This window comes from Mus pahari, chromosome 4 (genome assembly GCF_900095145.1).
Source record: "Mus pahari chromosome 4, PAHARI_EIJ_v1.1, whole genome shotgun sequence".
NCBI lineage: Eukaryota > Metazoa > Chordata > Mammalia > Rodentia > Muridae > Mus > Mus pahari.
This window is the reverse complement of record NC_034593.1, coordinates 87,876,334-87,892,441: the sequence shown is the minus strand read 5'-3', so window position 1 is coordinate 87,892,441 and position 16,108 is coordinate 87,876,334. Positions and strand designations below refer to the sequence as shown.

The 16,108-nt window shown below is 43.4% G+C and overlaps 1 protein-coding gene across 20 annotated transcripts in view; it reads left to right on the top strand.

The window, feature by feature from the left end:
• LOC110320361 (myomegalin) overlaps nucleotides 1-16,108 on the top strand; it is a 196,246-nt gene that overhangs the window by 106,154 nt on the left and 73,984 nt on the right. For 12 of the 20 annotated variants that reach the window (XR_003843679.1, XR_003843680.1, XM_029537267.1 and 9 more), the window contains exon 1: nucleotides 14,565-16,065. The exons of the other annotated variants lie outside the window; for them this stretch is intronic. Coding sequence is in view for 10 of the 12 variants with exons in the window: in XM_029537267.1 (XP_029393127.1) it covers nucleotides 14,941-16,065 (1,125 nt within the window). In the remaining 2 variants the exon portion in view is untranslated. Of the gene's footprint in view, nucleotides 1-14,564; nucleotides 16,066-16,108 lie in introns of those variants that run through there. 20 annotated transcript variants of the gene reach the window in all.

Here is a 16,108-nt window from a genome sequence, read left to right as displayed (position 1 = left end):
CCCTCCCTCCCTCCCTCCCTTCCTCCTTTCCTTCTTTCTTTCTTATACATATTCACTTTACTCATCTTGTTCACTGCCCCACTCCCGGTCACCCTCTTCTTTCCCGTTCCCCTCTCCCCTTCTCCTCTGAATGGGTGGGAGCCCCTGGGTATCCTCCAACTCTGGCACTTGAGTCTCTATGAGGCTAGGCACTGCCTCTCTCACTGAGGCCAGACAAGGCAGCCCAGATAAAACATATACCACATACAGGCAACAGCTTTTGGGAGAGCCCCCACTCTAGTTGTCTGGGAGCCACATGAAGACCAAGCTGCACATCTGTTACATATGTGCAGGGAGGCCTAGGTACAGCCTGTGGATGCTTTTTGGTTAGTAGTTCAGACTCTGAGAGCCCCTGGAATACAGGTTAGTTGACTCTGTTGGTCTTCCTGTGGAGTTCCTAAGCCCTTCGGTGCCCATGAAATAGTCATAAGAAGCCGGGCAGTGATGTTGCATGTCTTTAATCCCAGCACTTGGGAGGCAGAGGCAGACAGATTTCTGAGTTCGAGGCTGGCCTGGTCTACAAAGTGAATTCCAGGACAGCCAGGGCTACACAGAGAAACCCTGTCTCGAAAAAAAAAAAAGTCATAAGAGGCAGATGGAGGGAGGGAACAGGGGGATTGGGATGAGAATGGAGGGTTCAGGATGGGGTATGGGGAAGGACAAGAGAGATAGCTAGATGGTCATTAAAATGAATAGAAATCTGCAATTGATAAGGGTGAGGAGGTGGAGGCAGCTCCAGGATGAGAGAGAGACTATATATATATATATATATATATATATATATATATATATATATATATATATATACATATAATATCATCTTTAGTAATCCCTGAAGAGGATGTGTGGTTTGTAGTACTAACGTTGGGAACTGGCTGGGTATCGGTTTTAACATCAGATTTAAAAAGCAAAAAATTATTATTTAAAAAAAACAAAATCACTTGTATTCTACTTTAAAGGAATGGTTAGATCAAGGCTACACGGCATTCTAACAGCATCTGGGGAGGAAAGTGAATTAAATCCCATAATGTGGACCACTTTGATGTGCTTTCGAAACTTTACCTAGTATCTATAAAGTTCATTATTGTCACCCAACACACTGTATGCATAGAAACACAATCATATCACGCTGTTAATTCTATCAAATAGTAATTGTCCGGCTCTTTCACAAAGCGTTCATTTTTTCACAATGAATGGGAATACATCTGGTCAAAGTCACTTAGGATCCAATCATTCATCACTTGAAGATGAGTGGGGCAAGCATCTCTGCATAATGGGCATGCGCGGGGTGGGGGTGGAGGGTAGGGTGGCACACAATGGTGTGTTCGTGTTGACAGCCTAGAGCACTGGTGAGGATGTGGGAGACAAAAGGCCACCCAATGCTCATTTCCTTGCCTCTCCCTTTGAGTCAATAGCTATGGGGAAAGACCATCAGTACTGACAGTATATGTAGATTAGTTTATACTGTCACCTCTAAAATGACCCAAAGTGACTCCGAGCCTTTTAGCAAATGTCTACTCCAATGTGTGCTCATATTCCGAGTGAAAGTGTGGGTTCAGACAGTTCTTCTAGATTGAGGGAAATATTAGAGTGATTTCTGTAAGATCTTGTAAACTCGGGGGCAATCCTTAGGTGCTTCACTGTCACCTTCTGGAAGGTGTGATGGTTTAATGTGAGATGCCCCTCACAGGTTCGAGTGTTTGAACTTTCGGACCCCAGCTGGTGGCACTGCCTGGGGAGGTTATGTAACCTTTAAGTGCATCACTGGGTACAGGCCTTAGGGATTATAGCTCTACCCTGCTTCCATTTTGCTCTTTGCTCTGCTTGGAGTTAAGCAAGTTCCTGCAACTATAGCATTAGTCACTGCCCCGCCCTCCCTGTCATAACTGCATATGCTCAAACGGAGCAAAAGCCAAGCCCTCCTCTTCTCTCTCTCTCTCTCTCTCTGAATGTGATATTTTATTTATTACTGTTATTATTATTATTTATTCACTTTACATCCATCCTGCTCACTGCCCTCCCAATCACCCCCTCCCACAATCTTTCCCTCCTCCCTCCTCCCCTTCTCTTCTGAAGCTCTCCCCTCTTGTGATGCTTCTTTTCAGGGATGAAAAAAGTAGGAAATACCGATGATCAGTCAAGTCCAAGTTCAGGGAGGAATTCTTCTCTTTCTATACCGATTGTACTGGGAAGCTTCCTGGCTTGTGAGTAGGGGGTGCTGGGAATTGAACCCAGGTCCTCTGCAAGAACGACAGGTGCTCTTACCACAGAGCCATCTCTCTAGCCCTAACAAGGCTTGCTTTTGTATGCAAATTTTTGAATGGGATAATATAAAAAGAGTTAAAGAAAAGAGCTTGTAATAAATGGACATCACTGTGAATGATAAAGCTCCAGATGTTGCTGGACCCAGTTCGCTGTGTTTGTTGGCAATCCCGAAGTCGCAGGTGATTATGTCCTAAGTGGTGAGAAAGTGGCGAATTTTCAAATAAAGACACAATCTTCCTTTGATTCATTTAGTATATTAATTAATGGGAAATTGAATGTCTACTAGCACTCTGTTTTCATATGCAACCGAATCTAGTTTTGACTTCAGGTGATTGCAAACATCTTCTTGGATGCTACTGTCAATCAATGGCCAGTGGAACTTTTGAGTCATTTGGATTTGAATCAATGGTTTGTCCTGCACAAGTCATATGAATCCCTTGCCTCCTCTTCCTCCTCATAGCTAAAGCAAGCCCCACCACCCCATGGACTTCCAAAATGCACATTAGCATGTCCTAGAGTCTGGGGAAGCTAGCTTTAGAGGCATGCAGTACTAAAATAAACAGGAATAGAAATACAAACGTGATTCTAAAGGGACCCACAAATGACTGTGATCAATCAGCTCTGTCTTTGGGAGTTGAAGAATCACCTGGAAACCCCTTAAATTAGGCTGTGAAGACTGAATACCCCAGGTGGGGTGGGGATGGGGGGAAGGGATGCCAATGCTACAGTTTGAACCTGAAATGTCTCCTGCTGAGACCTGTACAGCTTTAGACTTGACCTGACTGGGGTGGCAGAGAACGAAGAAATGGCAGACACTATGACATGAAGCTGGGATGAAGCTGGCTGTGCTCGTGGATAGAGCAGCAGCAGCAGCCGCCTGCAGACTCCCTGCAGTTTGTATACACTGCATGATCTCACACGGTCTATGAAGGGAGCAGTGTCAGGCTGCGGTCATCCAGGGTGAGGAAGTATGGCTGACACCTTATGGAAATGATTTAGCTAAAGGTTAGTCTTTCATCATGTGTGGGTGAGGGGAAGTCTTTCTCACTCTCTTAGGGGACCTAGGGGAGGCTTTGCCATTCCCATGAGTCTGAGGCCCTGGTGTCCATGACATGGCTGTACGCATATCAACAGTACACACTCACAGAGACGTCACCTCTTCCCCTAGTCTCCTAGTGGTGGAGCTGTTTTAAGAGGCTCTAGCACCTTTAAGAGGTAAAGCCTGGCTAGCAGAAGGAGGTCACTGTGGGCCCAGGCCTTCAGCTATAGCTCAACCCACCCTTTGGCCAAGTTCTCTCTGCTTCCTGTCTCACTGAGATGTAAGCAAACTGCTTAATGCTCCCACCGCCATGGGCAAGAGCCGCTCCGGCCTTTATACCTTCTCCATCTTGAAACTATGAGCCAACATAACCCTCCCTCTGCTGACTCGCTTCTGTCGGCAATGATTAAAGTAACTGCTGTGATCTTTCTAGGCGGCGCGGGGGGATGTGTAAGATGGCTTGGAAGGGACTTAAGGAATTACGAGTAGTTGCTGTTAGCAAGCATTTATTAAGTATAGCAGAAGGCTGAAATATGTAGTTGGGGAAAGTCCATAAATACTGTGATAAGGACTTTATGTTGTAAGCAGTAGAAATTTTTTTTCTGAAGAGAGATAAAAATCACATAGTGTGTATTTTAGAAAAAACAGCCCTAAGGAATGCAGGTGATTCATGCAGTCTCATGAGAGCCAGGTATGGCTGTTCATGGCTATTAACTGCTTCACCTAGTACATTCTATGAATTAGATAGGAGTAAAAGATAGAATAATTATAACCACCTTTTCCCTCTTCTTAGCGTAGCATGTGCTGTACCCTGTTGTTTAAGATGCCTGAAGCCTGTGCAATGGCCATTCTCTTGCCTGCTGACAGCAGCAATGTCATAGTTCCACTGTATCACACCCACACCTCTGTCTGCCATGTTCAACGTGCTGTGAAGGGGGCCAAAAATTTATATCTAAACCTTCAGTCCTGATTCCCAGGAGCTAAAGAATGAATGAACATACTAAGTACATAGCAAAGCAAAGAAAAAGAATCAGTAGATATAGTGGATAGATAATAAAACACCATCCAATTAACTGAGCACTTGAAGCATCCAGCATGACTAAATGCAACATGGAAGAGAGAGGGTTAATTTAATCTTACAGCTCTCAGAACTTCACTGAGGGAAGTCAAGGCAGGAATCTGGAGGCAGGAACTGAAGCAGAGGCCATGGAGGAATGCTGTTTCTTGGTTTGCTCATCATGGGTTACTCAGTTTGTTTTCTTATAGACCCCAGGACCACTTGCCCACAGGTGGGCTGAGCCATCTCTCCAGCCCCAGAAGCACCTGTCTTAACGTGATAATGTAATGCACATTATATTGGTCAGTTGACACATACTATTTAAATTTGTTGAACATGAGCTCAGAGAGAGGAAGACCTTCTTTGTCCAAAGCTTCCGTTCCTGGGGCAGGCTGGCCCCACAACTCTGTAATGGGAAGAGAGAGTGAGCAGCTAAGTGTATGACAGATACTGTGTCTGAGAACAGCTGGAAGAAAACCATTTCCAACAGAAATTACTATTGTTTGTCCCATAAAAATGGAGCTTGGGGGCTGGCAAGACGGCTCAGCAGGTAAGAGCGCCGACTGCTCTTCCAAAGGTCCTGAGCACACATGGTGGCTCACAATCATCTATAATAGGATCTGATGCCCCCTTCTGGCCCACAGCTGTACATGCAGACAGAGTATCCACACACATAAAATAAATTAAAAAAGAAAAAAGAAAAAGGAAAAAAGACAGGGGCTTCTGCATCTTATTATTTGATTACATTAATCTTACTAACTTTTTAGCTGTTTCTCCTTTCTGTCCCATGACATCTATTTAGTAAAATTATTTAGCACAATATTTATGAACTTCTATTAGATAATCTATTAACTTTATTCAAAGATTTTATAATTTTATAAATGTGGCAAGCCAGTATGGCACCCCTCCAGGTTTGCCTCTAGTCCTCCTGGGTGTTCCTTCAGGGCCACTTGGAGCCAGGGTAGTCAGTAGCTGCTGCCCCTCACCCACCTGTTTGTCCCTGGACAGTTGGGAAAGTTAAGGCAGTTAACAGAGCCCCTTTCTTTTCCTTAGTGAAGGGAGCACTAGTCACAGGGAAAATCTGATAGCCATTCCAGTTATTGATATTTTTTCTTACAGAACAGGAGATACTTCATTCCAAACCTTTAAAAAAATAAAAAATAAAAATAAAAATAAAAAAAACCAGAATTAGGGACTGTGGAAGCAGGGAAATTCTGTACTTGCTTTCCAAACAGAGGTTGGAAAGAATTCTTGCTTCGTATTTTCCCCACATTTTCTTTAATAACAGTTAAACAAATTGTAGACACAGGATTTCCTTGTGGGCACAGAGCAACAGAACTGGGGAGCGATGCTCACTAATCAAACAGGACCTTCCCACTCAGATCCGAAGATACTCAAGCTTTTACATTCGGTCTCTTTTGCATTAATGTAAACAGCACTGCTTACAGTCAGACATATTTCCTAAAATAGTAAACATTCCAGTGTCTCCATGGAGAGATCTGACGTGGAGGCTAATGCAAGAATGTGCTCTGAATGCTCACGGAGAAGGAAACCCTTACAGGGATTCGTAGCCTAGGCAACACCAGACAACTTCATATAAGGAGGATTGCACTTTTTTCTTTTCTTTTCTTTTCTTTTCTTTTTTTTTTTTTTTTAAGAGAAGCTTTTAATTCCTCTTGTTAAGCTGATGAACGCTGAACTGGAGACTCATATAGAAACCCTCACTTGGCATCATCCGCTCCCAGTCATAACCTTCGTTAGTGACAGCGTCTCAAGAGTAAGGCCTTATCAAAAGCAACCATAGCTTTGATACTTAGAGCTGCAGAGGAGCAGAGAGTGGGATTCCATACAGTGTAGATCATCAGCAGGATCTACATGGGATGCTGAGGGCTCTGACGAGGAACACAGGCCGTAGGAGGGATAGTCTGTCTCTCAGAAGTTATCACCTGTGAAAATCACTTACGCAGGGAAAACGTAAGGTAACATAGAAAGGAGGAACCATTGTGGACTATGGTCAGCAGCCAAGATTTTGGTCTGTAAAGCATGAAAATGATTTAAGTAAATGGAGACAAAAAGGGGAAACACTGGTTTGTTTTTGTTTTTGTTTTGTTTTGTTTTCCATTCAATGGTTGTTTACTTATATCTAGAAAGATAGTGATCTAAGGGCTGTCTTAGACCGTTTATGGCGCTGTAATAATAAGCTACACTGGTAGCTTAAAAACAAGAGAAACTGGGGCTGGTGAGATGGCTCAGTGGGTAAGAGCACCCGACTGCTCTTCTGAAGGTCCAGAGTTCAAATCCCAGTAACCACATGGTGGCTCACAACCATCTCGTAACGAGATCTGACGCCCTCTTCTGGAGTGTCTGAAGACAGCTACAGTGTACTTACATATAATAAATAAATAAATCTTAAACAAAACAAAACAAAAAAACAAAAAAAAAAAAACAAGAGAAACTTATTTCTCTTAGTTAGGAATGCTAACATGCATGCCTGCAATCTGTAGACAGACTGGAAATCTCCTGCTTTGAAAGTCCCAATGCTACATTAGTGGTGGGAAGCATGCTGTTTCTTATTTCTAGCACCTGGAGGTCATGCACTGGTTTGTGTGTTGTCACAAAGCCTAACTTTTGTGACTTTCCTTGGATGCATCACATTTCTTTTTTTGTTTGTTTGTTTCATCTTAAATGCCTGAATCATTTGGGGGTGGGGCAAAGCTTTTAGTAATTAGGATAGTTACACAGTGAAACCCAGTACAGCTGGCTTGAAACATGGGGGATTCCCACTTCTCCTTTCTTTGGAAACTCCCTCCTAAGCCAAAATTAGAGGTTAGAAACACCACAGCTCTATTGCCACACAGTGGATACAAAGTGACACTGGTTCCAAAAGAAACTTCTCAGTTCTCTAATACAGAAATGAGGAGGGCACCCACAACAAAACAAAACAAAACAAACAAAACGCTAACACAAGAATACTTGTTCACCACTGTCTCTGTCTCTCTGTATCTCTGTCTCTCTCTCCATTGCCCTTCCTCCCTCTCTCCCTCCCTCCCTCCTTCCTCCCTCCCCCTTTTTAAAATAATCTTGAGACAGGGTTGCCCCCTGTAGCCCAGGCTGGCCTAGAACTCACAATGTAACCCCAGGGTGGCTTTTAACCAGTGCCAGTCTTCCTGCCCCAACCTCATGAGTGCTAGGATAACACATGAGCTGCCATCCCTGACTGGGGTATAATTTGTTTTTCTTTTTAATTCAACATTAATTTTATAATTTTAATAATAAAAATAATTTTATTATTTTTGATAGATGTTTTTCATTGACCTATATGACTTCTGACCTTTTTGTCTTTTGAAAAATTATTTTATGTGTATGTGTCTTTTGCCTGTATGTATTTTTGTTGTTGGTGGTGGTGGTGTTTTTGTTTTTGTTTTTGTTTTTTGTTTTTGTTTTTTTTTTGAGACAAGGTTTCTCTGTATAGCCGTGGCTGTCCTGGAACTCACTTTGTAGACCAGGCTGGCCTCAAACTCAGAAATTTGCCTGCCTCTGCCTCCCGAGTGCTGGGATTAAAGGCATGTGCCACCATGTCTGGCTCTGTATGTATATTTATGCACTACATGTGTGCAGTGCTGATGGAGAGCAGACGACAGCATCAGATTTCCTGGAACTGAGGTTACAGAAGGTTGTGAACCATCATATGGGTGCTGGGAACTGAACTGGAGTCCTCTCCAAGAGCAGTAAATGCTCTTAACGCTGAGCCATGTCTGCAGCCCCCATAGAACTTCTGATATTTTTACTGAAGGTTTTTTTTGCTTTGTTTTGTTTTGTTTTGTTTTCCTGAATCCAATTTAGGGTAGTTCTAGTTTGGTGATTTTCTTTCTTTCTTTCTTTCTTTCTTTCTTTCTTTCTTTCTTTCTTTCTTTCTTTCTTTCTTTTTTTCTTTTTCTTTTTTTCTTTCTTTCTTTTTTTGTTTTTAGTTTGGTGATTTTTAAAGCACAGCTCTCAGAAGTCAGCAGCAGCAGCAGCAGCAGCAGCACACCAAGAGCAGCAAGATCTAGGAATTTGTTAGGAATGCAAATTCTCAGGCCCCACCCCAGATCTACTTACTGAAGACAAACAAGGGTTAGGTCCAAGCAATCTGATCTGTATTTAACACCACCTACCCCCCACACCCCATATATCGGATGGATACTTAAGTGTGAAACTGCTGTTTCTACTTTAAAACTTCATTTTGTGTCAAAGCCAGATTTGACACCAGAGGGTTACCAAAGGCAGGTATTATGGCATTGGCTGTTGGGGTCATGCTGATAGCAGATGCCCTCCCACAACAGTGACAGGCGATTTATGGGGTCAGTACTACTGTCGGAATTAAACTTAGTTATCTGGAGCTAGCAAGAATACCCAGCAGGAAACTCTGAACTCTTTTAACTTTTAAGTGTACATACATACATACATACATACATACATACATACATACATACATACATACATTTGGCAGATGGAGCAGAGCCTGAGATGCCACACTCTTTTTTTCTGGCCTTCTTACCTTCTTACCTTCTTTTCTAGCCTTTCTTTACCTTCTTAGATAAAAGTTCTTTATAAAATTACTTCATAGATAAAATGTTACACAAAAGGGAGTTACAGAAGGATGTTGATAGTAAGTTCAAAGCACTGTTTCATTCTATAGGCACTTTATAAGTTCAAAGCATCAGTTTCACATGGCCTTGCTTTATCATAGTGTACACCTGTGGCTTCATCCATGGACCTGACCTTCTTAATCACAAATTTGTTTCACGCCTGCTTGCTTGCTTTCTCTCTGTCTCTCTGTCTCTCTGTCTCTCTGTCTCTCTCTCTGTCTCTCTCTCTGTCTCTTTAAAGATTTTTATTTATTTATTTTATGTATGTGAATACACTGTAGCTATATAGATGATTATGAGCCTTTACATGGTTGTTGGGAATTGAATTTTAGGACCTCTGCTCACTCTGGTCGGCCCTACTTGCTCAGGTCCAACGATTTATTTATTATTATATGTAAGAACACTGTAGCAGTCTTCTGACACACCAGAAGAGGGCGTCACATCTCATGGTTGTGAGCCACCATGTGGTTGCTGGGATTTGAACTCAGGACCTTCAGAAGAGCAGTCAGTGCTCTTACCCGCTGAGCCATCTCACTAGCCCTCATGCCTGCTTTCTTTTCCTAGTGCATTTAGCTTGTGACACATGAAGGTTTTCAGAGCTCTATTTGCAGCTTTATTCTATATCAGGTTTGAAATTACTTGTATAAATTTAGAAATTTAAGAAATCATCAATTTATCTACACAGCATTACTATATGAAAGTACGTCTTCATATTGGCTCTGTAGGAAATTTGCTCCATAGGGTGGGCTAATGCCCAGGAATCATTAGACTATGTAATAGTGATGGAAAAGGCATATTGGCAGCAAGGAGCAATCTTTAAGATCAAGTCCCTGGTGACCTTGCATCCTAGAGCTCACCCATTGAAGGCCATGCAAAATAGTGAGCCATTTCAGGAAACCCTGTCTCAGGAAACTCATCTGGATGCTTTAGTTTTTCCTAGATAGTTTCTGACAATATTGTTCATTAGGAATCTAAGAACCAGACAGATGTGACTTCACCTAAGGTTAGTCCTCTAAGTCGTAACTACTAAGTTACTAAGTTCTAATGAATGTGTTCATCAGTTATTTTAATTCTTTCCTTTTTTGGAGACAGGGTTTTAATGTAGTCAAGGCTAGCCTCCAACTCACTATGTAGCTGAAGATTGCCTTGAACTCATCTTCTTGCCTTATCTCCTACCTGCTAGGATTGTAGGCATGAACCATCTCACCCAGTTTGTTGACTAACAAACTACTGATATAGCCCTTTGATGATGTACTTAAAACTGCATACTAGGGAACCCACTCTCTAATTTTCTATTATGTGTCTTCTATACATTTTAGTGGTAATCATCCCATATTAAATCATCACAAAAATCCTCGGTCTAATCTTAATCACCTACATTGCTTCAGTCATAAATGTATGGGATGCATATGTATATGAAATTGTTTTCTAAAATTCATATTAAACAAGAACTAAATTTTTTTTCAAAATTTGTGATTGAGCCATTTATAGAATGTCTTCCAAACTGTATTTTATCTTTCCAATGTTCAAAGCTATTCTGTGCGAAAGAGATTGTTTTCTGTTAAAAAGTTTAAAAATATTTAGGCAATGCATAGCTGAAAAAAAATATCCTTTTCATTTTACTACCATATACTAACATCAATTCTACAACTCTAAGTGCTCAATTTCATGAGCTTTGGGTCCTGCACAAACTCATGTATCCATCATTCAAGACATGGCACAGAAACTCTTTACTGCCCCAGAAAACTGTCTTTGTCCTCTGCCTTAGTTAGGGTTACTATTGCTGTGATAAAAACACCATGACCAACAGCAAACTTTTACTTATTTGGCTTATACTTCCCCATCTCTGTCCATCACTGAAGGTAGTCAGGGAAGGAACCTGGAGGCAGGAACTGATGCAGAGGCATGGAGAAGTGCTGTTTGCTGGCTTGCTCCACATGGTATCTTAGCTTTCTTTTCTTTCTTTCTTTTTTGTTTTTCATTAATTTATTTATTCACTTTACATCTTTATCTGAACCCCCACCCTCCCTGTCCTCTCAGTTCCACCCTTACAAATCCTTCCCCCACTATCCTCTCCTTTTCTTCTTAGAGAAGGGGAAGGCTCCCTTGGGTACCACCCCACCCTGGGACATCAAGTAGTAGCAGGATTAAGTGCATCTCCTCCACTGAGGCCCAACCAGGCAGTCCAGTTTGGGGAAGGGATCCAATGGCAGGCAACAGAGTCAGAAACAGTCTTCCCTCCAATTGTTAGGGCACCCGCATGAAGACCTAGCTGCAGATGCTACAAATGTGTAGGGAGCCTAGGTCCAGCCCCTGCATGCTCTGTTTCATCTCTATGAGCCCCCATGGGCCAAGGTTAGTTGACTCTGTAGGTCTTCTTGTGGTGTCCGTGACCCCTCATGCTAGCTCAAGTCTATCCCCCATTTTCCAACCCAGGATCACCAGCTCAGGGATGGCACCACCCATGCATAGGTCCTCCCCCATTAATCACTAAAAACATGCCCTACAGGTAGTTCTCAACCTTCCTAATGCTGCAACCCTTTACTACAATGCCACAGGTTGCGGTGACCCCAAACATAAAATTATTTTTGTTGCTACCCCAAAACTGTAATTTTGCTGCCTTTACAAATCATAATGTAAATATCTGTGTTTTCTGATGGCCTTGGGTGATCCCTGTGAAAGAGTCATTTGACCTCCATAGGGTCACAGCCCACAGGCTTGCCTATGGCCAGATCTTATGGAGGCATTTTCTCTTGAGGATCCCTCTTCTCTGATAACTCTGGATTGTACCAAATTAACACAAAACTAGTCAGCACATTTTTCTTTGAAATTAAATTTTTACTCTTTAATCCTGCAATTGTTTCTAACCTCCACCACATAGATGTATTTTTCCTATTTTTTTTACTTCAAATGATTGAAATAATTACATTTCACACAAAATGTTTTGTTTGTATATGGTTTTTTTCATTACCATGTTTTTGAGATTCATGCATGAAGCACACATCAGAGTCAATTCTTTTTCTCTGCTGAACAGTGTTGCACAACTATGTAAGAACATGTTTATCCTACTTTGTTTAAGACAGGATCTCTCTATGTAGTCCTGACTGGCCTAGAACTTGAAATGTAGACTCAAGCTCACAGAGATCTGCCTGTCTCTGCCTTCTGAGTGCTGGGATTAAAGATCTGTGCCACCAAGCCTGGCATCCTACCTTGCTTTAAAGAAATGTTCTTTAAATCACAAAGTGCTGTATATTTATTATAAAAAACTATAGAATCCAAATGATGGAAATGAACATAAATATCCATTTTACTCTTCAGATTAATTATTATTAATTTGTACATCCCTATTTGAACCTTTGTTCATATTAAGTCGCCCATACTGTATATACAACCATGCAAGCTACCAGCATTTCCCTTCAGTTCCAAGCTTTATGGCTTAGGTCTAAGCAGAACCTGAGATGTTAAATTGACACAGCCTTTGGTTATACCTGTGGGATCTTTCTTAAATGTAAAGGTTAGGGCTAGAGAGGTGACTCAACTACTAAGAGTACTTACTGCTTTTGCAGAGGACCTGGGTTGAGTTCCTAGAATGCATATGGTGCTCATAACCATTTGAAACTGTTGTTCCAGAAAACCAACACCCTCTTCCGAACTCCTGGGCCAGCCAGCACACTTGTAGTGCACATACATACACGCAGGCAAAACATTCATTCACAATATTTTAAATCTAAAAAAAATTTAAAAATTCAATGAAATAAAAATTAAAGGTGAGACCTGAATAGTTATTGGCCTAAATTCAAATGGTTCATAGCGTAGAGAATAAATTGCCTTCATCTAGTTCCTTCTACACCATTTTCCTTAAAGATGCTACTGTTAACTACAAACTGTGGTGAAGACGATGATAAGGGTCATAAAATGTTAAACTTATTGTAATGTTTCTTTTAAGTTTCATTTAAGCTTCAAGCTTTGTTATCTAGGCAGCATGATCTTTTGACTATGATCAAGTTATTTTAAGCACCAATGATCATGTGAAGGCTGGTTCTGCTATGAAAGCTCACTATCGACTTTTCAGGGTAATTTTGGAGTAGTTTGTGTAGGAGGAAGTAGGGTGCTCTCTGCCTATCCATCGGTCATAGTGAGTTCAGAAACTCTGCCTTTAATAGACTGTTGTAGATTTCAAAGACAGGTGCTCAGTTTCTTTTGACTTTCAAGCTCACATCATTTAAGGATTAAAAAAATGCAAAGTTTTTTACTTGGAGTCCCATTTTATGGTCTGGATTAGAGGATCAGAATCTGTGTCTTTAGATGAAATTATATATGCAAAGCTATGTGGCATACAAAGCTACAGGATTTTTTTTTTTTTTTTAGGTGATTAGAACAATCACGATAGCCCCAGCCCCACAGTTTTTGAATCTAAAAGTCATTAGTTAGGGACCCGAGTCCTGCTCTGGAGGAAGTTCAAGTAATTCCTGGGGATGCTGTTCCTCCTCTGGTACTTGCCTCTAAAGCCAGGAAGTCACTTTCTTACTGGCAACAATTTGTGATACCTGCATCTCATCCAGTTGCTGCTCCAGGTTCTCTTATGTGGGTGACGTTCTATAGGAAAGGATCGGGAGACTTAGTTGTATAATAGTAAAACCAGGTACTAACTATGCCAGTGAATTTCCAGCCCTAATTCTGAAGTACTTGAATTAAAAATACTTTCAAAGAAGTGTCTGTCTCCCCTCTTCCATTTCCAAAAGAAGTTGTCTACCAGAACCTGAAAGAGAATTCGTGATAATCACTCAGGAGGCCTGAAGCTTGACAAAGCCCATTCATTCTCTTGCTATCTTTAAAATCTTGATCAGAAGCAGTCACCTGGTGTTTGCTGGACTCTCAGGTGCCTGCGTTGTACACTGCCCATTTCCCCACTTTCATAAAAGGATAAAACACCTAGGCCTGCTTATCCACACATCACGCGACATTGATAGAAACACTAGTCTCTATCACAGTCCAGTAGTAGGTAAGGTCCAACCTTAGTTTGGTCTCGGCAAACTCTTTCAACCTGCCTCCTCTATTTTTCAGGCTCTCCCCAAACGTATCTGCAGCTTGGGGCCTTCTGACCCCAGAGTCAGAGTTAGGAGAGGAGGTGGGGCGGCGGCAGAAGGCAGTGGCACAGCGGTACCTAGTGGCACCGCCAGGCCACATCCAGTGTACGTGGCACTGGCCGTTGACAGACAGGGAGGGGACTGGACTTTCTCCTCCCTGGGAGGAGCCTCAAGGCATCCAGCAGAGGAGGGAGATTCCTTGAAAGGATCGGGAGTGTATTTGGTGAGATCTTATCAGAGTAAAGCAGCCAGGCGTTGGCCTTATATCTCACTTTGCATTCTCCCCCTCCGAGCAAAGTCCGCTTTACCGGGCTAGCAGGAGAGACTGGATTGAGGGTGAGGGGAGGTACTCGCCAGCCCGCATGCGCGGAGCCGCAGCGGTCGGACTACAACTCCCAGAGGAGGCTTGGGGAGGCCGCCTATCCCGGCGCCATCTTGAAATCTGATGCTTCATCTCCCGGGCTTTGCGTCAGCTCTGAGCCGACTTTACTGTCCCGGAGCCTAGCCTGCCCGCCCCGGAGGACGTAGAGGACAAGGCAGCCCGCGGGAGAGACAGCTGTGGGGGGCCCTGGCAGCGACCTCGCGCAGCTCGTACTCTGTCAATCAGCATCCCGGTCGGTGTTGCGCCCGCGCCCGCCCCCTGCCCGAGGGGCGGGGCTGGTCTGGTGGTACCCAGAGCCTGCGCACGCTGAGGTGTGCCCCTGCCCAGTGAGCACCCGGGACTGGGCCATGCCAGCTCCAGATCATCAAGGTGGGAAGAGGACCGCATCCCAGAGCCGGTGAGCAACCCGCTACAGAGAAGTTCCGCACCCTCCAGGAGTGAAGATGAAAGAGATTTGCAGGATCTGTGCCCGGGAGCTGTGTGGAAACCAGCGGCGTTGGATCTTTCATACCGCGTCCAAGCTCAACCTCCAGGTTCTGCTTTCGCACGTCCTAGGCAAAGATGTCTCTCGTGATGGCAAAGCCGAGTTTGCTTGCAGCAAGTGCGCTTTCATGCTCGATCGCATCTATCGATTCGATACTGTCATTGCCAGGATCGAAGCCCTTTCTCTTGAGCGCTTACAGAAGCTGCTACTGGAAAAGGATCGCCTCAAGTTCTGCATTGCCAGTATGTATCGGAAGAATAATGATGACTCTGGCGAGGAGAACAAGGCGGGGAGTGGGACAGTAGACATATCCGGCTTGCCAGATATGAGGTACGCTGCGCTGCTCCAAGAAGACTTTGCCTATTCAGGGTTTGAGTGTTGGGTAGAAAATGAGGATCAGATTAACGACTCACACAGCTGTCATGCTTCTGAAGGGCCCGGAAACCGACCCAGGAGATGCCGTGGTTGTGCAGCTCTGCGGGTTGCGGATTCCGACTATGAAGCCATTTGTAAGGTGCCTCGAAAAGTGGCCCGAAGTATTTCTTATGCCCCCTCTAGCAGGTGGTCTACCAGCATTTGCACTGAAGAACCGGCATTGTCAGAGGTTGGGCCACCGGACTTACCAAGCACAAAAGTACCCCCGGATGGAGAAAGCATGGAGGAAGGGACACCAGGTTCCTCTGTGGAATCTCTGGATGCTAGTGTCCAGGCTAGTCCTCCACAACAGAAAGACGAGGAAACGGAGAGAAGTGCGAAAGAGCTTGTAAAGTGTGACTACTGTTCTGATGAACAGGCTCCACAGCACTTGTGTAACCACAAACTGGAGCTAGCTCTTAGCATGATTAAAGGTCTTGATTATAAGCCCATTCAGAGTCCCAGAGGGAGCAAGCTTCCTATTCCAGTGAAATCCATCCTCCCTGGAGCCAAGCCTGGCCATATCCTGACAAATGGAGTTAGTTCCAGTTTCCTTAACAGGCCTTTGAAACCCCTGTACAGGACGCCTGTGAGCTATCCTTGGGAGATTTCAGACATACAGGAGCTGTGGGATGATCTCTGTGACGAGTATTTGCCGATCGGGTTCCAGGTATACACAATGGCTACCTATAGTGCCTTTCTGATGAGCTGTC